At 39.0% G+C, this 23558-nt stretch overlaps 3 protein-coding genes and 1 pseudogene across 4 annotated transcripts in view; 3 read left to right on the top strand and 1 right to left on the bottom strand.

The window, feature by feature from the left end:
* Positions 1-1552: 1552 nt before the first annotated feature.
* Positions 1553-4995, top strand: LOC309717933 (C-C chemokine receptor type 2-like). Its single transcript, XM_082552866.1, has 3 exons — positions 1553-1942; positions 2879-3037; positions 3250-4995. Exons 1-3 carry the CDS (start codon positions 1936-1938, stop codon positions 4140-4142), a joined length of 1059 nt encoding a protein of 352 aa, XP_082408992.1. The 5' UTR covers positions 1553-1935; the 3' UTR covers positions 4143-4995.
* The window catches only part of LOC309717939 (uncharacterized protein), a 34012-nt gene continuing 13405 nt past the window's right edge, over positions 2952-23558 (bottom strand). The window contains exons 3-4 of the mRNA XM_082552877.1: positions 6014-6135; positions 2952-3085 (exon numbers count right to left, since the gene is read on the bottom strand). Coding sequence (XP_082409003.1) covers positions 3006-3085; positions 6014-6135 — 202 coding nt within the window. The 3' untranslated portion in view covers positions 2952-3005. The remainder of the gene's footprint in view (positions 3086-6013; positions 6136-23558) is intronic.
* LOC309717937 (C-C chemokine receptor type 1-like) lies at positions 9267-12310 on the top strand (annotated as a pseudogene). Its single transcript, XR_014280716.1, has 3 exons — positions 9267-9363; positions 10406-10555; positions 10778-12310. The product of XR_014280716.1 is annotated as a C-C chemokine receptor type 1-like (transcript).
* Positions 15029-23263, top strand: LOC309717968 (C-C chemokine receptor type 3-like; the record flags this gene model as incomplete). The annotated part of the gene is made up of 4 exons (XM_082552909.1): positions 15029-15035; positions 16060-16129; positions 21609-21968; positions 22981-23263. 4 exons carry the CDS (start codon positions 15029-15031, stop codon positions 23261-23263), a joined length of 720 nt encoding a protein of 239 aa, XP_082409035.1.

The raw sequence follows: 23558 nt of genomic DNA, 5'->3' as shown, positions 1-23558 counted from the left end.
ACCATTAGTGGAAGACCAACTAGTATAACAAAGATTTCATCAGCTGTGAGTTATTTTCAACTGAAGTTGAAGTAAAGGTGAGCTGTGTAATTCCTCATGAGCTGAATGCTTTTTGCAGATGTTATATGAGAAGTATATTTGGCAAACAGTCTATTTTTGTAAAATCAAAGTAAGTAAGTTGCAGGGTAAGCAGAAACACCCTAAAAACACAATTCAATATTTTGAAAAGCATTAAAACTCAATATGTAATTCAAATACAAAGAAAAATTACAAAAATTTTAAAATGTAGGTTATTTACTTACTTTGGGTGTTTGCGTGTTGTTGATTTTTTTAATGCTATTTTTAAATTATACATCAGCAAGAGCAACAGAAACAGAAAAATGTAATGCTTATAAAGTAAAACAACCTGGGTGCAAAATGACTGCTAACTATGTATATTATTGACATTCTTTGAAAAAAAGAGTTCAGAAATAATCTTTTCTTCCATGTAAGAGTAAAATAATTTGGGGATTTTGTATTTACATGCACAGTATGTTTTTGAAACATTCAGAAAATATGAATAACAACTATTGTTAAACTCAGCAAAGGTTGTCACTGCACCCCCAAACGCGAGTTTAAACACAAAGAAAAACTTAAGGTGAAGAAGCAGCAAACGTGCAGGAAAATGATGTATGGGTTGTATGGTACTTGAAAGAAAATCTACATTTACTTACTTTTTTCTCCAGTTGTGTTTTTAAGACAAACATTACGTGATAAATTACTTGTCTGGTCTGCACCAGGTGAACTTTGTCTTTAGGAAATCAAATCATTGTAATGTAACAGCATAGGTCAGAAACGATGAGATCGCCTGCAGTAGCTGTTAAACACAGAGATACAACCAGATTTAGCAATCTGAGGCACTGAGGCAGTGCCATAACTGGTCAGTGAGCTGCTAACCAGGATGTCACACACTTATTTCCTGTTGATTCATCTACCGGTAACCCCCCCACCCCCCACCCCTCAGACAGCCATCTCAGAAAATGACCATGTGGTTTGATTATGCGTCACTGAAATTCTACCAAAGAATTCAAACTTTTGAAATGTGCACCACTTTTCTAATTTTCCACCACAAGAGGTGGCAGTAGACCACACATACGTGTTTTCCAAGAATCAATCATCTCTCATAGAGTAAGTGGGTTGTGCAGCAATAAGTATATAGAAACGGGTATGTGGGGTCTATGTCATGGAGATGCACCACAATGACAACAAGAAGAGAAAATGATGACGAGAAAAGGAAGACATCAAGATAGAGATAGAAACACCAGTTTATAGTAATATTGCGTTTGACTCTGAATAGAAGTCTTTGAACAATTACTAATATCAGTCGAGCACATTTCTTAATCAAAGCTGCAACTTGTGATGTGAAATGTAACAAAGCAAAGACCAAAATATTAATTGCAGAAGTTATCACTCGCCCTTTCAGCTGTGAGTGAAATTATGCTGTTAAAATTAAAGATGTATTCATATTGAAAATTATTTGAAAAATAGTGCATTTTCTAAATAAGTTTAAGTAGAAGGAAAACTAAATATGGTGTAAACCTACATGCAAAAATCATGAAGGGTTTTAACTGTTTTTTAAAAGCCAGCATTCAGTTTTAGAGGTGTGAAGGGGTGTAACCACATGCCATTCTGCTCTTTGAATTATTTTTGGCATTCTTGATGTCTAGCAGACATCTAGACAAGATAAAGATCTTACTTACAGGACATACAGGAAGCAACATCTGCTCTTCTGTTTTTTTTTACTGCTCATTATCAGACTGCTAACTATTTGGGTGTTAGTTTATCTCTGCAGAATAAAGGCATCACATCATTAAGAACGAAAAACAAAAAGGGGGGAGCCTTGAAGTGCCATTCCTGACTCTACCTGGCTGGAAGAGCCATCATTGAGATATCACTATGCAAGGTGAATACATTTAATAAGTAATCCATTGGTATCCAAATTGGTACTTTTGCAGTGTAATATTTTAATATTTTCTTTTAAATATATCCATGTTATTATGTTTAATGTCTAAGGCTGTGCGCATTCCTGTAGAGATCTAAAACCAATAATACTGTAAAATATTATCTTTTTATTTCTATTTGATAGTTCTATTTCTATATTCTTCGAAAAGTCTTCACAAAAGTGTACAAAATATGTGTATAACCACAATGTCTGTGAAGGTGACCTTTTGCTGTCATCTACAAACATGTCTGTTGAGTTAGACAATATAATAAAAATAATATTTTAAAATTATGTTGATAATCTTAAATAATCTCATTACATGGATATTTTTGTAAAAATGATTATAACATAAAGAAATGGACGAAATGAAATAATAATTTTCAGTGCCCCAGGGTTCTAATAGTACACATTTAGACCGGGCTTATTGGCTTTTAGCCTCATATCACCTGTTTTTATTGTAGCTGATATGGTTTAAATCATAGACAGTATAAAGGAAGTTTAAATATCGTTTTTCATAAAGCAGAAGCATCCGGTGAAAAGTGACGAACGGTGGCTTGACAGACGTACCTGTAACTACCAGCAGGTGGCAAAATAATCCTCATTATCAACTGACTTTGAGGGCCTAAACATACATAACAAAGGAAAATCATTTTCACAAACAGTAATCAGCACCAGTAACTTTTGAACTTTTTCCTGTGTTTCAATGAAAATGATTAAAACTTCATTATTAACATTTAATGCCGTGAGCACTCAAAGTGTTTGAATGCAGCGTTGTAGACAGGTGCTATATCCATTGTACATTAATATTCATGGTCTGTGTTGAAATACTACTACTATACTACAGCTACTACTACTAATAACAGCTCTGTCTCTCTCTCTCTCTCTCTCTCTCCCCAGACGAGAATGCCACAGAAAATGACACATACAATTATACGAGTTACTATGATGAAGGTGTCACACAAGATTATGCTCCTATCAACTTAACTGATATTCAAGATTTCAGTCAAGTGTTTCTTGCCACTCTCTATAGTTTGGTTTTCATCCTGGGCTTCATAGGTAGGTGTGTCCTGTTGTATGTTGGCTGTGAGAACACGTCCTCACTTTCTGGGGACAGAGATAGATTTAGTAAGCTGTTGACTTTAAGGGATTCAGGGGAAAGAGTCTTGTATGTAGGTGTGTAACAGTGATGTAAGAAACACAAAAACAGACATCCTTATTTTACATGTAACAGTGTGACAGATACACTTATCGTGCCTTTTCTCACAAAGGTAACGGGCTAGTGGTGTGTGTCCTGGTGAAGCATCGCAATCAGAGCAACCTGACAGACATCTGCCTCTTCAACCTGGCTCTCTCTGACCTCCTCTTCGTCTTCACGCTGCCGTTCTACTCTCACTATGCCAGGGTCGGCCAGTGGACCTTTGGAGACTTCATGTGCCGTTTGTTGTCCGGCTCTCACCAGACTGGCTTCTTCAGCAGCATCTTCTTCATGGTTGTCATGACGCTGGACCGCTACATGATCATCGTGCACGCTCACAGGGTTGCACGTTTTCGCACAATGAGGGCAGCCATCATTCTGACCGTGCTCGTTTGGATGCTGAGCTTGTTTGTCTCTCTGCCGGATTTTATCTCCACACGGGAAATAAAGGAAGAGCCTCAGAAGACTGGATGTAACTATCACAACAAAGTCTGGGAGCGTTACAACCTGTTCACCACAAATGTGCTGGGTCTCGTGATTCCTTTGCTGGTGATGGTTGGTTGCTACTCCAGGATCATCCCCACACTGATGAGCATGAGGACAGCAAAGAGGCACCGCATCGTCAAGTTGATCATCTGTATAGTCGTTGCGTTTTTCTTGCTCTGGACTCCATATAACATTTCTCGTTTCTTGAAGTTTCTTCAGGAAAAGGGGAAAATCCCACGTAATGACACCATGGACAAAAATATAAGGCTGTCAGTGGCAGTAACTGAGGCGTTTGCTTACACTCACTGCTGTCTGAACCCCATCATATATGCTTTTGTGGGAGAGAAGTTTATGAGACGAGCCTTGCAGCTGCTGAAAAAGTTGGTGCCTGGTTACAGCAGAGATTTGTCAGACAGCTCATTCAGGAGGAGCTCAGTTATGTCCAGGGGCTCTGAAATCACCTCCACTTTTAAACTGTAGAAGTTTGAGGGCAGTTGTAACTTGTTTAACATGCAGTTTTCACGTGTTATTACTGCAGAGCATATCTTGTTATTGTTTTTTTGTTCATTTGACCACTTGTATTTGACACATACTGCAGTGTTTTTCACTACAGAGTTTGTGTTTACACCTTTAGATCCTATGATTACAAGGGAATACTTCATTTTTATCATAACATTTCAGATGCAAAGGCTCAAAACTTATCTCCAGTGTTTTTGAGACTATGTAATGCTCGTCCTTCTTCTGCTCAGGCTCAGTGAAACTTGCTGGTGCATTTAACTGAACCTGCTGTTTGCAGCATCCTGTAACAACAAGCTGACACAAACATGCAAAAACAGCATACTGCAACACAAACAAACCAAAGATGGCAATACAGAATGTTCTAGTCTTAGATGAAATAGAAATCCTTCAATCAAATGTATACCAATACGGAGCATTTTCCATATTCACATGTCGTCATTGATAATTGAATCTTATAAAATGATGTGGAGCAAACGTTCCAGTATTGGCAACATTGTATATATGTACAGAATAGAGCTTTACATGCTGGATACATTGTCCTTATTGCTTCAGTGACTTTTACTGTTGTGCCAGACCTTCTTTGAATGAAACTGGTGCATTTTCTTACTTTAATTTACATATTTCTATCTTCAGCCCCATTCTGATGTTTCACTTTTTGCACTTTTTTTGTTTGTTACATCATTTTATGGTTCTTTGCATTTGTAATGACTGAGTCGAGTCAGACACTCCTTTATCTCTTTTGCTGATTTTATATGATAGTTTTCTTAAGACAATAAATGATAATGCAAATCTTCAGCTTACTTCAAATTAAAGTCATAAAGTGGTTTGTCATATTGGAGGAGTCCATTGTTCATTTTGAGAAGCTCTCTTAATTCTCTCTGTTATGGAAATGACAAATTCTGTACACAGTCAGAAAAAAGGATCTGTTAAAAAAGAAGTTCTGTGAGATAGTCCCAAACTAATTCATTAGATAGGTTACTCTTCACCATCACTATAATTTTTCTCGCCCGTGGAAGAGTCCAACTGAACCGTCATCTGAAATCTCGGGCTTTCAATTGAGGCCGCATGTAATGTCTTTTCAAAATGACAGGAGTTGCAGCTTCCACATTATGTCAACAGAGAAGGATACATGATTTTTTTGTTGTTGCTAAAAATCAAATTGATATCTTCACTTTGAGACCCTTAACTTTTCCTTTTAGCAGCACTTCAGAAATTCAGTAATTTTACTCCTTTCCAAAACCAAAATCATATTTGTTGCCCTTTGTAGTGGACAGCAGAAATAACTTTGGCATATTTTCAACCTATAATCATGTTTCAGGAAGTGAAAGTACGGATTTTCCTTAATATTGTGGAAGGAGAGTCAGATTAGAGCTGTCAAGACATTAGGTGGACATTAGAGTACAAAGGTGAAAGCTCAAAAGAGCACATACAGAGATTGTACCATGTATTGCTCTGACTTTTTTAGGCATTACAATTTCTAGAAGGGGAAATAAAAGCATTTTAAGTTGAATTCAAACACACATCAATTTAAGGTTTGATTTCTTTCTTCAGTTACCCTGTTGATTTATTCAGTTAATTATATTTGCTAAAAGTGCATTAAACTGTACCGTTTCTGTGTTTACCAGTTCAGTTTAAATTATACTGAAACTGGGTTGAAATCATTTTGTTGTTGGTGCTCACCTCTGAAGGCAGCATTAAAACTGAAATGAACGGAAAATATTCTTCAGCATATTGCTGTTGTCATATTACTGATGACTCAGATAACCTCTGAAAGGATTCAAATGAACTGGTTAGCCAATTCGGTAAGTCAAGACATGTTATTCAAGATTCACCAGCAGCCAACAGGCCCAGGGTCCTCCAGCATCTCCAGGCCCAGGACTCTCCAGCAGATACCAGGCCCGCCACCAGGCCACGGTCAGGCTCCAATAGCCCGAGACCAGGCTTCCTTATTAGCCTGCAGGCGGAACAGAACGAAACTTCAGTAGTACCATAGCCAGTTTTTGCTTAAACGATACCAACTATGGCTGGTAAAAGTGCCTACTAAATGGTAAATGGACTGATTCTTACACAGTGCTTTTCTACTTTCCCAGAACACTCAAAGTGCTTAACATTCTTAACATGCCACATTCATCCATTTACACAAGCACTTTCTTCTATGCTATGTAAGTGCTTTCTACCTAACACTTGCACACATTCATACTCTGATGGATGCATGTTAGAGTAATTTAGGATTAATATCTTGTCCAGGGATATCTGGCATCCACACTGCCAAGGATTGAACCACCAACCTTCCAATCAGCAGATGACTTGGTCTACCTCCTTAGATGTCAGGAGAGCTTTCTAATACCTCTAAACAACAGAAGTTGCTATTGGATATGATGGAACAGATTAAAGAACTGCAAAAACTAAATGAAGAAAAGGATAAAAAAATAGCCCTCTTGGTTCCCAAGTGGATGATCTAGAGCAGTATACCTGTATGAATGGCTTAATAGTAAGTGGACTGGAGACCAAACACAGAACGTATGCTAGAGCTGTAGTGGCACAGGAAGTCAATGAGCCTACTAAAGCTGACGTCGACTCTTTGGAGCAACAAACTGTCAATTTCTTCAATGGCAAGTGAATAACTATTAATAGTAAAGACACTGAGGTTTGCCATTCTCTGCCTTCAAAAAGTAATAGAGTAAAACCATCTATAATAATAGGCTTTGTGAATAGAAAATCAAAAAGGACACTGTGAGCTGTGAGGAACCAGTGTCTACATAAACGAGCATCTGACAAAGAAAAATGCAGACATAGCATGACAAGCAGGAATACTAAGAAGACTAAAAACGGTGCAATCAACATCTACATCAAACTCAAAGGAACCCCAGAAGAACAAAAAGTTGTGGTCATTAAATTAGTTTCAGATCTGGATAAATATTAGAAATGAACTATGACAGGTTAAATAAAAAATATAATTCTCCATTAGGAATTCTTAACAACCAACTATACATAAGAATCATATAACATGACAAAATATGATGATAATAACTTTTCTTAGTAAAGTGAGAACCAACCTTCCCTATAAATAATCATTGTATATACATGATTTGGGACTAAAACCCTTTTAGTATACTGATCACAGACTATGGGTCTTGGAAAATGATATAGACCCTGAAAATAATTTCTACACCCATAAAGATGATCAACAATGTGAACGTTATACTAATGACCAGTTTAATGATGTAATAAGCTAGTGTGTGGAACACCTGTACAGATGAAGTTAAGAAAAGTCCATCAATACAAAAATTCACACCAATTTTGCTTTTCTAAGATCAGCTCTATAAATTCTCTCTTGTTCACGTATTACTTTTATCTGTTTATTTAATCACTTTTTTTTTTGTGTTATTTCAGGTATTCAGGTTATTTTAGTTATAACATTGTGTGTAATATAGTATAGTATGAAAATATCTTAGCTGACAGAAAAAGAAAGGGAGGGGGAAGTAATAATACAAGGACAGTCCAGGGCAAGGTTTGTGAAACATGGAAAACCCCGCCCGCGCGCAGTGTTGAAAGCGCTACGTGGGTGTGTTGGTGAGTGTATAAAGTGCACAGGGTGAGTATGACTGTGTGAAAACTAGGGTGCTATTAAAACTTGTAAAACTTGCAGGGGCAACATCAGAACGAGTGTCCAAGTGTCCATACGTTGCGGTTGCTGTGCTTCGTCATCTAGCTAGCGCTGCAAAAGAGGAGCGAGCATAAAGGGGATAATGTTTTTTAAAATAGCAGTTAATTTCAAATGCAGCACTTTTATCAGCTCAACAAACATCACCAAACACACAAACTGCAGTTTATCTCACAGTGTGTTGCTAGCCTAAGGTCCAGCTGCTGTATTTCACAGGGAGGCAAAAGAAAGACACCTAACGTCACTAATTGATGAAGAAAGATTAAAAAAAGACAGGACAGGGAAGGAGAGGAAGAAGAGAGGTTATATAGGGACTGCTCAGTCTTGTTTGTGAACTAGAAATTTAAGGATTACATTAAAGATCAGATGTTGGGTAAGGCTCCCCTCTACAATGTGGGCAACAGAAATTCTTTTTAATTTTCTTCTTTTTCTTTGCTCATTTTCTGATTCAAACTGAGTCCATTCATTAAAATTTAGTTTTAAACAGAAGTAAAGTTTGTGATCTCAATATTATTTTATTATTACATTAATATAGAACAAGGTTCAGGTAGCATTGCACAAAAACAGCTGGCAGAAACATCATCCAGAGAGCAACTTTTTACTTTCTTCATTTCAGTGACTGTACTTTTTCACTACTTCAACTTCTACTGGAGTATTTTTCAACACTAGTGTCTGTACTTCTACCCAAGTAGAGAATGTCTGTACTTTCCCACCTCTGGGCAGATGTGACACAACCACCCAACTGCTGCAAGGTAGAGCCCCCTCATCGCCAAAAGCCTCAGTGTCTAACTTGCAGTTTATATCTCTATCACTAAGTCTTTATCTCCTTTGCTATCACTAACTCTATCTCTGTCCCTATCTTATCTACGTCTCTATCACAAACAGTATCTCTATTTTTATCTTCATCTCTGTTGTTATCTATATCTGCCATCAGTGAGGTTTACAGAAGAAACAAAACAATTGAGTGGCAGCTCTCTGGGTGAAAAATGTGCTTTTGATGCCAGAGGCAAGCTATCATCATCAATATGAACCAGCAGCTTGTTGAATCTATGCCATGTTGTATTGAAGTAGTTCTGAAAGCAAAACTCAGTCCAGTGATAACAAGGTGTCTTTACTAAAGTGTCCTGAGATATACAGCGGTAATGTATAACAATGGGATCAAGAAGATGAAGGAACAAATAAAGAAAGAAATGATAATAATAATAAGCATTGTGACGCGCTAAAAACTAGCAGTCATCTTGTGAAGGTGTGAATTTGGGTCACCAAAAGCTGTCTTGCACTTTGAAGTATTATCTAGCTGTCTAGATTTTAAGCAGACTCCTGATAAAGATCTCACTTGAGGACGTACAGGAAGTGAAATCTGCTTTTCTACTGTGCTCCTCATTATAAGACTGCTGACTTTAAGACAGTTAGTTTATCTCTGAACATCTAAAGGGATCACATCAATAAAAAAATCAAAAAAAGAGTTCCTGACTTGACGTGTTTGGAAGATACAACACTGAGATATCACCATGTCAGGTGAATACATTTTAATAGTAATGCAGAATTTAGTATATTTAAAGTGTAATATCTTTCAGAGTTCTTAAAAATATATTTTTAATAATGTGTAACGTTCACAGCTGTACAAGTTGCCGCAGGGATTCAAAACCAAATGCTATAATTGAAATTATATCACAATTAGTTCATGATTGCTATTTCTAAATTTAGTCTACACGTTTGTTTTTTATTTTAGTCTACTGTGTTTGAGATAATTTTTGAAATTATTCAAAAGATATGCATTGCCACAATGTCTTGTGGTTGACCTTTATATCTACAATCATCTCACCCACAAACATGTATTTTTTTTTAAGGTAGACAATAGAGTTGTACAATGATAATTATGTTAAATAATATCACTATGACCAAAACATACTAGCGTGAAAAATAATCATTAACAAACAGGCCAAATTGAATAGTAACGTTTATTACGCCTGCTGAAATGAGCAGGTTTATGATTGTACAAGCTGACGCTGGGTTTATGGGTTTAAAGCCTTTTATGACCTTTCTTCAGAATAGTTACAGGTTTAAATCATAGCCAAGGAGACTTAAATCCTACTTTAATACAGGAGCGTCACATTATGGATTGATGTGAAGTGGTGAGAACTTTCCTAAGGAGGGAGTACCTGTGACAACCAAAAGGTGGCAATCAATTATCAACTGGCTGGGGGCCAAAAGCCCAATGCAGCAGAGCTGAATGGAGTAGCATTTGTGGTGCTCATGGTTAAGGAAATTTCCCTTTTCAAACAGCAACATGTCGGCAAGAATACTACTGCTACTACTTTAACTAGCACGTTCTTCTTCTGTCCCAATAAAAACGGATGAAGCAGCAATACTATTTAATTTTCTATTCACCTTCCTCAGGAGACAAAAAGCAAAAATTTATATATATATATATATATATATATATATATATATATATATATATATATATATATATATATATCTAAATATTACAAACAGAGTTGAAAGACTATTACTGATACTACTACTAGTACTAATGACATCATTCTCTCTCTCTCAGCAGAATTTAATGACACAGAAGACAATTATGGCAATTACAGTGATTTTGATTATGGAGACTATGCTCCAGCCAACTCCACCGATGTAAAGGAATTCAGCCAAGCGTTTCTTGCTATTCTCTACAGTTTGGTTTTCATCCTGGGCTTCATAGGTACGTGTGTCTTCTTGTGTCTATATTGTGGGGATTGTATTGTATTTACACATTGCAGGGACCTGTTGTCCCTTATGGGAACAGAAAGCACGTTTTAGGCCTAAACTCTGTATGCAGGTGTGTTTATGTGCAACACAACAACATGAGACCGACAGAGAGAAAGAGACAGAAAGAATATGTAACAGTGTGACATTTACACTTATTGCATCTTTTCTTCCAAAGGTAACGGACTAGTGGTGTGTGTCCTGGTGAAGCATCGCAATCAGAGCAACCTGACAGACATCTGCCTCTTCAACCTGGCTCTCTCTGACCTCCTCTTCGTCTTCATGCTGCCTTTCTTCTCTCACAATACCAGGGTTGGCCAGTGGACCTTTGGAGACTTCATGTGCCGTTTGATCTCTGGCTCTCACCACATTGGCTTCTTCAGCAGCATCTTCTTCATGGTTGTCATGACGCTGGACCGCTACATGATCATCATGCACGCTCACAGGGTTGCACGTTATCGCACAAAGAAGGCAGCCATCATTCTGACCGTGCTCGTTTGGATGCTGAGCTTGTTTGTGTCTCTGCCGGATTTTATCTTCATACAGGAAACAAAAGAGTCCCAGAAGTTTGAATGTGACTATCCTAAGGAGAGCAAAGTCTGGGAGCATTACAACCTGTTCACCACAAATGTGCTGGGTCTTGTGATTCCCGTGCTGGTGATGGTAGGTTGCTACTCCAGGATCATCCCCAGGCTGGTAAACATGAGGACCGCAAAGAAGCACCGCATCGTCAAGCTGATCATCTGTATAGTGGTTGTATTCTTCTTCCTCTGGGCTCCATATAACATTTCCCTTTTCCTGGAGTTTCTTCAGGAAAGAGAAATAATCCTCAATGATGAAACCTGGTACAACAATGTAAAGCTGTCAATAACAGTGACCGAGGCCTTAGCTTACACTCACTGCTGTCTGAATCCCATCATTTATGCTTTTGTGGGAGAGAAGTTTATGAGACGAGCCTTGCAGCTGCTGAAAAAGTTGATGCCTGGTTACAGCAGAGATCTGACAGACAGCTCATTCAGGAGGAGCTCAGTTATGTCCAGGGGCTCTGAAATCACCTCCTCTTTTAAACTGTAGGAGGTGGAGGGCAGTTGTAAGTATTTTTACATGAATGTTTCACCCTGTTATTACTGCAGACCGTGCATCATGTTCGTATTGTTCATTTGGTCACTTCTATCTGACAAATACCACAGTGTTCTTCACCTGTGAGTCACCTTCAAAATGTCTCTGTACACTTTTGGACCCTTTGCATTTACATTGGTTTATATTTGATTCTGACCATAAGATTGTAGAAGTAAATTCTGCCTACTTATAAAATTAACATGTTAGCACTGCTAACTGCTTTATAGAATCTCAAGTATCTTACTATGTGATGCCCTTCCTTGTTTTGCTCAGGCTGACTTACATTAGATGGTCCATTAAACTGAACCTGCTGTTTATAGCAACTTGTAACAGTTTGCTTTGTTCTTCACACATTTTTAATGAGTTTGCTATTTTGCAGAAATGCACCAAAAATAGCGTACAACAGTTTTAGATTTTCTTTAAGCAAAAGAAGATGTGAAATAGCTGCATGTGTGAATCGTAATTTTCTCTACTTCCACGTTGTTTTCTGATGTTCAGCCTTATATAGTTCTTTTGTTTGTAGTATTATGTTGTGGATCCTTGTATTTGTCATTGTTTACCAATGGAGCTGATTGGAGTCAGGCATCCAATCATCTGCTTTCCGGATTTTGTATTATTGCTTTGCTAAGACAATAAATGATACTGCAGATCTCGAACTCATGTCACATGAAGGTCATAAAGTGGACTGTCATGTTGGAGAAGTACATTATTGCTTTTGAGAAGAATATTTGCAGCGAGCATGTTCTTCTGTTTCTCATTATTATTGTAATGACAAATTCTGTACACAGTGATGAAAACAAAGAAGATCAAAAGTTCTTTGAGATGGAGGTAGTTGTTCACATTCATAAAACAGCAGCATGATGTCATATAGAGGAACATTAGTGGAGGTAGACTTTATCAATAGTTAGAATATTCAGGGAAAGTTGATCAAGTTAAGCTTTCGAATTATTTTTGTTAGTAAAGATTAGTATTATAGATTTTTTTTAACAAGTATTATTTTTTGAAACGAAACAAACAAAACAACTCTTTATCTGAAAACATTTTTCAGTGTCTTTTTATTTTTACTCATATTAACACAAAAGGCCAGTTTTGCTGAAAAATACAACTCCTTTGTCTGGTGAAAGTACGTTTTAGGATAAGCAGTAACAAGCCCCTTCATGTCCTTAAATTAAATTAATTCTTTTAAAAAAAAGAATAAAGGCGTGATGAGTCCTTTAGGTGTACAAATGGAATAGTTTTGCCACTGCATCAAATATTACCTGGAAACAGTTCAGTAATCCAAAAATAATGGGTTTTTTTCCCCATGTAGAATTCAAATACTTGGAATTTTCATATTTTCACATACAGTATGTTAATAAAAGGTTCAAAGGATATGAGTGACAACTGTTGCAAAACTGAACAGATTGTGTCACTACATGCAGACATGGTGAAGTTCACCCAATGAAGTTCAAGGTGAGCATCAAAATGTCAAAGAAAGCTGACCTAAGGGACGTTGAAGACAGGATGGTTTGCAGTGCCAAAGGGGATGGTGTATGTACTTCAGAAAATGAAAATGAGCATTCAGACATGCAGTCGTGGTCAAGTCAACCTGCTAAAGTTCACAGTGAGCATCAGAATAGAGAACATTTCTGCTAAAGTGTCCTGTGAGTGTAGAATCTATGATGAGCAGCCGGGCTGTACGACAGTGAGACCGAGAAGAGGAAGAAACAAACAATAATAGTAACGAAAATGATACTAATAAAGTCTCTTGTACTTTATATAAAAACCAGCAATCATTTTGTAAAGGTGTGAATTTGTACCACCATATGCTGTGTTGTTCTTTGAAGTATTTGTAATGACCTCACTTAAGGACAAACAGGAAGTGAAATCTGCTTTTCTTATTTTGCACTTCTCATGATCAGATTGCTGACTTTAAGACTGTTAGTTAATTCCTCCATATCTAAAGAGATCACATCAATAAAACACGAAAAAAACAAGCCTTGTGTTGTGTTTGGAACAAAGAGAACAACAAAGTCTGGGAGCGTTACAACCTGTTCACCACAAATGTGCTGGGTCTTGTGATTCCCGTGCTGGTGATGGTAGGTTGCTACTCCAGGATCATCCCCAGGCTGGTAAACATGAGGACCACGAAGAAGCACCGCATCGTCAAGCTGATAATTTGTTTAGTGGTTGTATTTTTCTTGCTCTGGGCTCCATATAACATTTCCCTTTTCCTGGAGTTTCTTCAGGAAAGAGAAATAATCCTCAATGATGGAACATGGGAGTAGCAGTAACCGAGGCCTTTGCTTACACTCACTGCTGCCTGAACCCCATCATTTATGCTTTTGTGGGAGAGAAGTTTATGATACGAGCCTTGCAGCTGCTGAAAAAGTTGATGCCTGCAGAGATGTGTTAGACAACTCATTTAGTACACATTCAAATCCTCTGATGTCACCTCCACTTTTATCTAGTAACTTTTTTTGCTCATTACTTCACAATGTAACACCCCTGTGTCAGATGTTATTGGGATTCAGTGCTGCATAAATGAAACTGAACTGAACTGAAGGTGGAGGGCAGACGAAACTCGTGTGACATGAATGTTTCACCTTGTTATTACTGCAGGCCGTGTCTTGTTCATGTTCTTTTTGTTTGTTTGGTCACTTCCTTGTTCTGCTCAGGCTAAATGAAACTTTTTGGTCTGTTAAACTGAGCCTGCTGTGTATAGAATCTGTAACAGTTTGATTTCTTCACACATTTTTTTCATGAGCTTCCATGTTTGCAGAAAAATATAAAAAAAAGGGCCTAAAATGGTTTCAGATCTCCTTTGTACGAAACTTGCTCATTGCCTTACTGTCATTCCTATTTATACCTACTTCCACATTTTCATGTTTTATACTCTTCTTCTTCACTTGTTCTACGTTATGGTTCCTCATATTTGTCATTACTTGGTACTCGGATTGATTCAAGTCAGACATCCATTCATTTCTTATCCCGATTTTGTTTTCTTGAAACAATAAATGATAATGCAAATCTTGAACTTACATCAAATGAAGGTCATAAATTGGATTGTCATGTTGGAGAAGTGCATTGTTCATTCTGAGAATATATTTGCAGTGAGAATGTTACTGCATTGACAAAATCTGTAGTGACAGTGAAAATTAAATCTGCATTTCCTCTTTTTTGTGCTTCTCGTTATCAGACTGCTGACTTTAAGACAGTCAATCTCTGCACATCTAAAGAGATCACATCAATAAAAAAAACAAAAAGGAGAAGCCTTGAATTATAATTCCTGACTTCACCTGATTTAAAACGACATCACTGCTATATGACCATGTCAGGTAAATATCTTTGAACAGTAATACAAAGTATATATATATATAAAATTCCCCGCTCGCCCCTGCGGGCAGTCAATTCTTCAAGCTTGGGTCCTCTACCAGAGGCCTGGAAGCTTGAGGGTCCTGCCAGTAGGTGTGAACCATGTAGGGGCCTAGTGCTGTCCAACTCTTCATACTGGAGACACTTCCTTGGATATCTGCCACTGTGATGGTTACTGGACTCTGTTCAGGGAGGTTGCTGTGGTTTGTCCTCAGATAAGATAAGATAAGATAACCTTTATTAGTCCCACATGTGGGAAATTTGTTTTGTCACAGCAGGAAGTGGACAGTGCAAAAGTTATGAGGCAAAAATGAGAATACAATAAGAATAAATACAGTACACAACTGTACAGAATAGAATAAAATAAAATACTATATACAGTAGAATAAAATAAAATAAATATACAATAAGATAAAAATAGAATACAAATACAAATACTATATACAACTGAGTAAAAATACATCCACTAGCCATAGATCCACTAGCCACTGAGCATTGCCGTTATGGGTTGCGTCCTTCTCCCATATGCTCTTCCAGTATTGTTCCGTATTGTTCACTTGCCACTGAGAGTACACCTTGGATGGTTCTGTGGAGAACAGCGTTTGGTACCGGGCCGGTACCAAACGACTCACGGACTGGTACCGGTCCGAGGCCCGGGGGTTGGGGACCACTGCGTTATACAAATACAGCCCATTTACGATTTAGTTCAGCTGGCACCAGTCCACAAAGTCTTTGGTCAGTCCTCTGTACTCCTTGTCGTCCCCATCAGTGATGAGGCCGACTATTGCAGAGTCATAAGAGAATAGTGATGGGTCGTTCGCGAACGAAATGGCTCTTAGAGCCGGCTCCTTATCGCGAGCCGTCACGTGGGTTTTCTTTTTTTTTTTTCTCTCAGCCTCTCTCTCGCACTTTTTTTCTGCTTCACTCAGCAAGCGAGCCTTGTGCTTTACGCTGGGCAGAGGGGGGAGGGGCGGTAATTACACTCAGTAACACAGGAACAGATCCAGAGGGGGAGAGAGAGAAAGAGAGCCAGGGACAACAACGTCACATTAGAAAGGTATAGTAATCATCGACAACTATTTTCGGTTGCAGATGATAAAGGATTCATCAAGTTTATTCATGCAGGCCCATATGACAGATAATGTGCATGTTTCTTTTTGTTTTCATATTTTAATTTATATTTAATTGTGTTGTGGTTTGCAGTGTTTTGTGTTGTTTCACTTTAAATTTGTAAAAGGAAAAAGCTGAAAATTTAAATACTTAAAAGTTGAAATGTGAATAGTTGATTTTTGTATTATATGATTTATTTATTATATTTTATATGGAGTGAATAAATAAAAGTATATTTACAGTGGCCCCTAGAGACAAAGCACATACAAACTTCAAATCATGTACGAACTCTGAAGCATGTACAAACTCCAAAACACGTAAAAACTCCAAAACACGTAAAAAGACGTACAAACTCCAAAACACGTAAAAACTCAGAAGCACATAAAAACTCAAAACACGTACAAAAGACAACAGAAGTGCTCCAGGATGCTAGGGGCAGTGTTGAACTTATACCGAGTGGCTACACAAGCCAGCAAGTACCAACGACCGGATTTGGTGTGTGGTAATAACCGGTAAATGAACATTTTTTTAAAATTATTTGAATATATATGAGTGCCTGTGTATAAATACACAAAGAATACACATATGCTTTCAATTGTGTAATTTAAGTGATCTAGTAGCTCTGCTTTGGAAGTTCAGTTCATGCTAGAAATGTGTCTTGGAGTTTGTACGTGTTTTGTCTCTAGGGACCACCGCATATATTTATATATAAACATATATATATAAAACCACTTTTTTTTACGTTAGTAATTCCTTTTGTGCATAATTTTATAATATTGTTAATAATAAATAAATTAAAGCAACAAAACAACCTGAAGAGCCGGTTCGGAGCCGAAAGAGCCGGCTCTTTTTAGTGAGCTGAACCGAAAGAGCCGGATCTCTAAAAAGAGCCGGAAATCCCATCACTATAAGAGAACTTCTGCAGGAAGCACTGGGTGGAGTTGTGGGAGAAGTCTGCAGTGTAGATGGTGAAGAGGAACGGAGCCAGGACCGTTCCCTGTGGGGCCCCCGTACTGCAGATGAACCTAACCACAGCTCAGTGCAGTGGCTTCGGCAATGGAGATGCTGAACATGGTCCATCCCGACTCAATATTCCCAGTCTCCTTCTGAATACTGCTGAAGATCTGCCGGAGGTGTGCGTCGAAGATCTCGCAAACTGGGGCCTCTGCTAGGCATTCCCAGCAAATCAAATCAAATCAAATCACTTTTATTGTCACATCACATGTGCAGGCACACTGGCACAGCACATGCGAGTGAAATTCTTGTGTGCGAGCCCCACAAGCAACAGAGATGTGCAAACACAACAACACAAACGAGCAAAATACAAGAATGGCCAACCTGAAACTAATAAATATATGTACAATATATAATAGTGTATGCATTTCTGGATGTGTATACTAAATATTTTCCTACGTGTGTGTGTGTGTGTGTGTGTGTACACATTTTTACAAATTAAATAGTAAAAAAAAATAAAATAAAATAAATAATAATAATAATAATAAAATATATAAAATATACAGAGTTGAATATGTGCAAAACAAGTGGCATTTATATACAGTGTGGAGTGCATAATGTTGAAGTTCCAGTAGTGAAGCTGAGGTGTCTATGACGTGTTCAGCAGTCTGATGGCCTGATGGAAGAAGCTGTCTCTCAGTCTGCTGGTACGGGACCGGATGCTGCAGAACCTCCTTCCTGATGGAAGTAGTCTGAACAGTTTATGGCTGGGGTGACTGGAGTCCTTGATGATCCTCCCCGCTTTCCTCAGGCACCGCTTCCTGTAGATGTCTTGGAGGGAGGGAAGCTCACCTCCAATTATCCGTTCAGAGCACCGCACTACTCGCTGGAGAGCTTTGCAGTTGTAGGCGGTGCTGTTGCCATACCAGGTGGTGATGCATCCAGTGAGGATGCTCTCAATGGCACAGTGATAGAAGGTCCTGAGGATGCGGGGGCTCATGCCGAATCTTTTCAGTCTCCTGAGAAAGAAGAGGTGCTGCTGCGCCTTCTTCACTGTTTTGTTTGTGTGTACTGACCACGTAAGATCCTCAGCCAGATGTACTCCAAGGAACCGGAAGCTGCTCACTCTCTCCACAGCAGCGCCGTTGATGGTGATGGGGGGGGTGTACTTCTCTGCACCTCCGGAAGTCCACTATCAACTCCTTTGTCTTTGCGACGTTGAGGGTGAGATGGTTGTCTTGACACCAGTGGGTCAGGGCGCTGACCTCCTCCCTGTAAGCCGTCTCATCACCGTTGGTGATAAGACCCACCACTGTAGTGTCGTCCGCAAACTTCACAATGATGTTGGAGCTGTTAGTGGCTGTGCAGTCGTAGGTGTAGAGTGAGTACAGGAGAGGGCTCAGTACACACCCCTGTGGAGCACCAGTGTTCAGTGTGATGGGGGATGAGGTGATGCTGCCCAGTCTGACCACCTGGCGTCTGTCAGACAGGAAGCTAAGGATCCAGCTGCAGAGGGAGCTGCTCAGTCCTAGATCCTGCAGTTTCCTGTCCAGCTTCGAGGGAACGATGGTATTGAATGCTGAGCTGTAATCTACAAACAGCATCCTCACATACGTGTCTCTCTTCTCCAGGTGTGACAGGGCAGTGTGTAGTGTCAGGGCTATGGCATCATCAGTGGACCTGTTGTGGCGGTATGCAAACTGTAGAGGGTCCAGTGAGTCGGGTAGTGCAGAGCAGATGAAGTCCCTGACCAGCTTCTCGAAGCATTTGCTTACGATGGGGGTCAGGGCTACAGGTCGCCAGTCGTTCAATGAGGAGATGGTGGAGGATTTGGGTACAGGGACGATGGTGGCCATTTTGAAGCAGGCTGGGACTACAGACAGAGAGAGGGAAAGGTTGAAGATGTGCGTGAACACTCCAGCCAGCTGAGCCGCGCATGACCTGAGGACGCGGCCGGGAATCCCGTCCGGACCAGTAGCTTTGCGTGCGTTCACCTTCCTGAAGCACTTCCGCACATCCTCCTGTGCGCACACTGTGTCTGAGCACACAGCACACCCTCACTATACGTTTAGGCACGCCAGGTCAGTCCAGTTACCTCACCAACCCTTTTTGCGTTACATGCTGAGCCACTAGCGCAAGAAGTGCAGCAACACCCAAATTTGGAGGAAGTTACTCTAGCTGAACAAAAACATCTTATTGGATTATTTGCTGATGATATCATTGTTTTCTTACGAGATTCTGACAAATGCTTTCCAATTCTGATGCAATTATTCCATACTTACGAAAATCTATCGGGCTACACAATTAATGTATCCAAAACACAAATTCTATCATTTAACTATTCACCTTATCAAAAGATTAGAGACAAATATAAACTAAAGTGGCACTTGAACACCATGAAATATTTGGGCATAACCTTGACAAAATGACTATCATCCGCTATGTTTGAGACAAACTGCAATCAGGTGGAAGGTAACATAAAAAAAGAATTAGAACGGTGGTCAACAATACCTACAAATTCCTACTCTAGAATCCAAATAATAAAGATAAACATTCTCCCAAGATTACTGTACTTGGACCAGTCACTCCCACTTCCTATACCTCAAAGTAAATATAAGATATGGGAAAAAATGGTCACGAGGTTTTTATGGGATGGGAAAAAGCCAAGAACAAGGACAACAACACTGCAACTCCCGAAGTGTAAGGGAGGGATGGCTTTGCCCAATCTAAGGGAATACTTTTATGCAGCTCAATTTAGACCCCTTGTTTGTTGGCGTAGACCAGAGTATGAGGCAAAAGAAATTGAGAGAGAAATCGAGGGAAACAAAATGCAAATTTTTATCTCTGACAAACAACTAATGACCACTTATAGAAGTAGAATGAACCAAATTTTGAAATTTACATTAGAAATATGGCACACAGTAATAGAAAAATGCCAGTTAAAGGAAAAATTATTTTTACTGAAATGATTCAGACAAGTCCAAAGACATGCAGCTTATGGGGATAGGTTAATTGGATAATCTAAATTGCCACTAGGTGTGAATGTGTGAATGAATGTGAGTGCGAATGGTTGTCTGTCCCTGTGTGTTGGCTCTGTGACAGACTGGCGACCTGTCCAGAGCGTACCCCGCCTCTCGCCCTATGACAGCTGGGATAGGCTCCAGCGCCCCCCGCGACCCTGAAAAGGAGAAGCGGAAGCGAATGGATGGATGATTCAGACAAGATTAAAAAATTTAAACCGGGACAATGGGACCAAACGTTTAAGCAATGGAAATTAAAAGGGATTACAGCAGTTTGTACACTAATGAAAAATGGAACACTAATGAGTTTCCAACAACTAAAAAATAAATACAAATTGGAAAATAGAGACTTTTTTTAGATACCTGCAAGTAAGGGATTACAGCACAAAACAAATAAAGACCAACTGGTTTAAAAAACCATTGGGTATAATCAGACTAGTGAACAATTGCTATGAACAAAAACAATTCAAACCAATTCCCACCTTTTACAGATCATTAGAAGAAGGTAGACAGGATACAACCTGTTACCTTAAAAAGAAATGGGAAACTGAACTGACCATAAATATAACAGAGAAAGAATGGCTCAGTATGTGTGAAACACAACACAGTTCAACAAATTCGCCGTTGTGAAGGGAATTTTGCTGGACAAATCTGACCCGTTTTTTCATAACACCCCAAATTAAAAGCAAACGGATCTCAAGTCCACAGAGCTGTTGGGGGTCGTGTGGAGAAACGGAAGCTGATCATTCACACGTATTTTGGAAGTGCATAAAAAAAAAAAAAAAAGTACTGGGAAGATCTCAAAATGAACATGGATAATATTCTTGGTTATGCACTCCCAAACACCTGCCAAATTATGTACCTTGGAAACATAAAGGATCTGGTAAAGAAGGAGGACATGTATCTAGTAAAAATAATTCTAGCCGCAACAAAGAAAGCAATCACAAAGAACTGGCCACAACCAGACCCTCCCACTCAACAAGATTGGATTAGGAATGTAGAAGGCATCTCAGAGATGGAACTAATTACATACAATATTAGACCGATGGGATGTAAATATGATAGACAATGGGGGAAGTGGAAAGCTTGTTTAAGTTGCACCTTACAACATACTAAGAAATCTGCATGTGATAAAAGGTGAAAAAAAGTAATGTAAACTCCAGACTGTTTGTTTGTTTGTAATGTTCTTTACTGTAATGTTTTTTATACTAACTAAAATTAATGAATTGCAAAATAACAACATGTGAACAACAGAGAGAAAGAGACAGAAAGAATATGTAACAGTGTGACAGGTACACTTATTGCATCTTTTCTCACAAAAGTAATGGACTAGTTGTGTGTCCTGGTGAAGCATCGCAATTAGTGCAACCTGACAGACATCTGCCTCTTCAACCTGGCTCTCTCTGACCTCCTCTTCTTCTTCAAGCTGCCTTTCTACTCTCTCTATGCCAGGGTCGGCCAGTGGACTTCTGGAGACTTCATGTGCCGTTTGATCTCCGGCTCTCACCACATTGGCTTCTTCAGCAGCATCTTCTTCATGGTTGTCATGACGCTGGACCGCTACATGATCATCGTGCACGCTCACAGGGTTGCACGTTATCGTACAAAGAGGGCAGCCATCATTCTGACCGTGCTCGTTTGGATGCTGAGCTTGTTTGTCTCTCTGCCGGATTTTATCTTCACACAGGAAACAAAAGAGTCCCAGAAGTTTGGATGTGACTATCCCAAGGAGAGAAAAGTGCTGGGTCACGTTATTCCCTTGCTGGTGATGGTAGGTTGCTACTTTAGGATCATCCCCAGCAGAGATGGGCAGTAACGCGTTACTTGTAACGCGTTACTGTAATCTGATTACTTTTTTTCAAGTAACGAGTAAAGTAAGGGATTACTATTGCAAAAACGGTAATTAGATTACTGTTACTTTCCCGTAGGAACGCTGCGTTACTGCGTTACTAAAACCGTGATTTTTTGCGAGAATGTCTCACGACAGTGACGTAAGCGAGTGCGCCGTTAGTGACAACAGCTGTGTGCAGATCAACAATGGATCACATATCAATTGTGGGAGAGAGTATGAGCGTGCAGCGTTTAAAGCGTGGAAGTACTGACCTTACTTTCAGTTTGATTCCATAAAAAGTGACAAAAACATTAGCGTCCATCGTGCGTGGGGAGAAAACTTCTTTTTACAGCGAAAAACCCCCCGCTAAACTTCCAAGCAAGCACCAAGTGCGCAACGACGTAATGGGAAATTCACAGAGAAACTCGCGGATTCTTCAACTGACCGCGGCACACCTGCACCAGGGTAAACCTCCGCCTACCGCAGTCCTGCTTTACAGGTGAAAATAGAGCAACAGGACCGCTGAGTCTTTGACTTTATTTATTTTCTGCTGTGTTTTACTTGCATCTATTTGAAAGACTGAGTGTAAACACAAACAATATTTTATTTTATGTGCTGAAATGTGCAGAAAATAGGTTTAAATGTTAAACAAATTTATTCAAGTCAGAGAATGTAGCATATAATTAAATTTTTGCTTGATGCATAAAGTTAAAAGATTAAAACTGATAAAACAAGTTAAAAAAAAAAAGAGACTTTTCCATTTGATTAAATTTTGTATGATGGATTATGTAGAAAAAGTAGAATTGGGCTGAAAGATCTATCGCTTTATCACCTATTCAGGTTGTAAACCGTGTTTTTAAAAAGTAACTAAGTAATTAATTACTTTTGAAAATAAGTAATCAGTAAAGTAATGGGATTACTTTTTTGGGGAAGTAATCAGTAATTAGTTACTGATTACTTTTTTCAAGTAACTTGACCAACACTGATCCCCAGGCTGGTGAGTATGAGGACCGCGAAGAAGCACCACATCGTCAAGCTGATCATCTGTATAGTGGTTTTATTTTTCTTGCTCTGGACTCCATATAACATTTCCCTTTTCCTGGAGTTTCTTCAGGAAAGTGGAATAATCCTCAATGATGAAACATGGGACAAAAATTTATTGCTGTCAGTAGCAGTGACTGAAGCCTTAGCTTACACTCACTGCTGTCTGAATCCAATCATATATGCTTTTGTGGGAGAGAAGTTCATGAGACGAGCCTTGCAGGTGCTGAAATAGTTGGTGCCTGGTACAGCACCTCATTCAGGAGAAGTAAGATTCGCATTTCAAAACTTTTTTTTTTTTGCATTTGGGTTTGCTTTTTATGTTCACTTGGCAAGGTGCAGTATTAGTCAGGCAATGTGCAATTCCTGTTTTAACTTGGGCACACACCATATGGAAATTAAGTCTTTCATAGGTGCTCATGGTGAACATGATTTGCTGTGTGCAGTGTTGGTCAAGTTACTTGAAAAAAGTAATCAGTAACTAATTACTGATTACTTCCCCAAAAAAGTAATCCCGTTATTTTACTGAT

This window comes from Aulonocara stuartgranti, assembly GCF_965226115.1.
Source record: "Aulonocara stuartgranti genome assembly, chromosome: 11".
Lineage (NCBI taxonomy): Eukaryota > Metazoa > Chordata > Actinopteri > Cichliformes > Cichlidae > Aulonocara > Aulonocara stuartgranti.
The sequence above is the reverse complement of the archived record's forward strand: the minus strand, read 5'-3'. Positions and strand labels throughout refer to the sequence as shown.

Bases quoted from the DNA above. Each gene is read 5' to 3' on its own strand.
- LOC309717933 (XM_082552866.1), top strand. The intron at 3,038-3,249 runs GTAGGTGTGTCC...TTTCTCACAAAG, and splicing joins TTTCATCCTGGGCTTCATAG to GTAACGGGCTAGTGGTGTGT.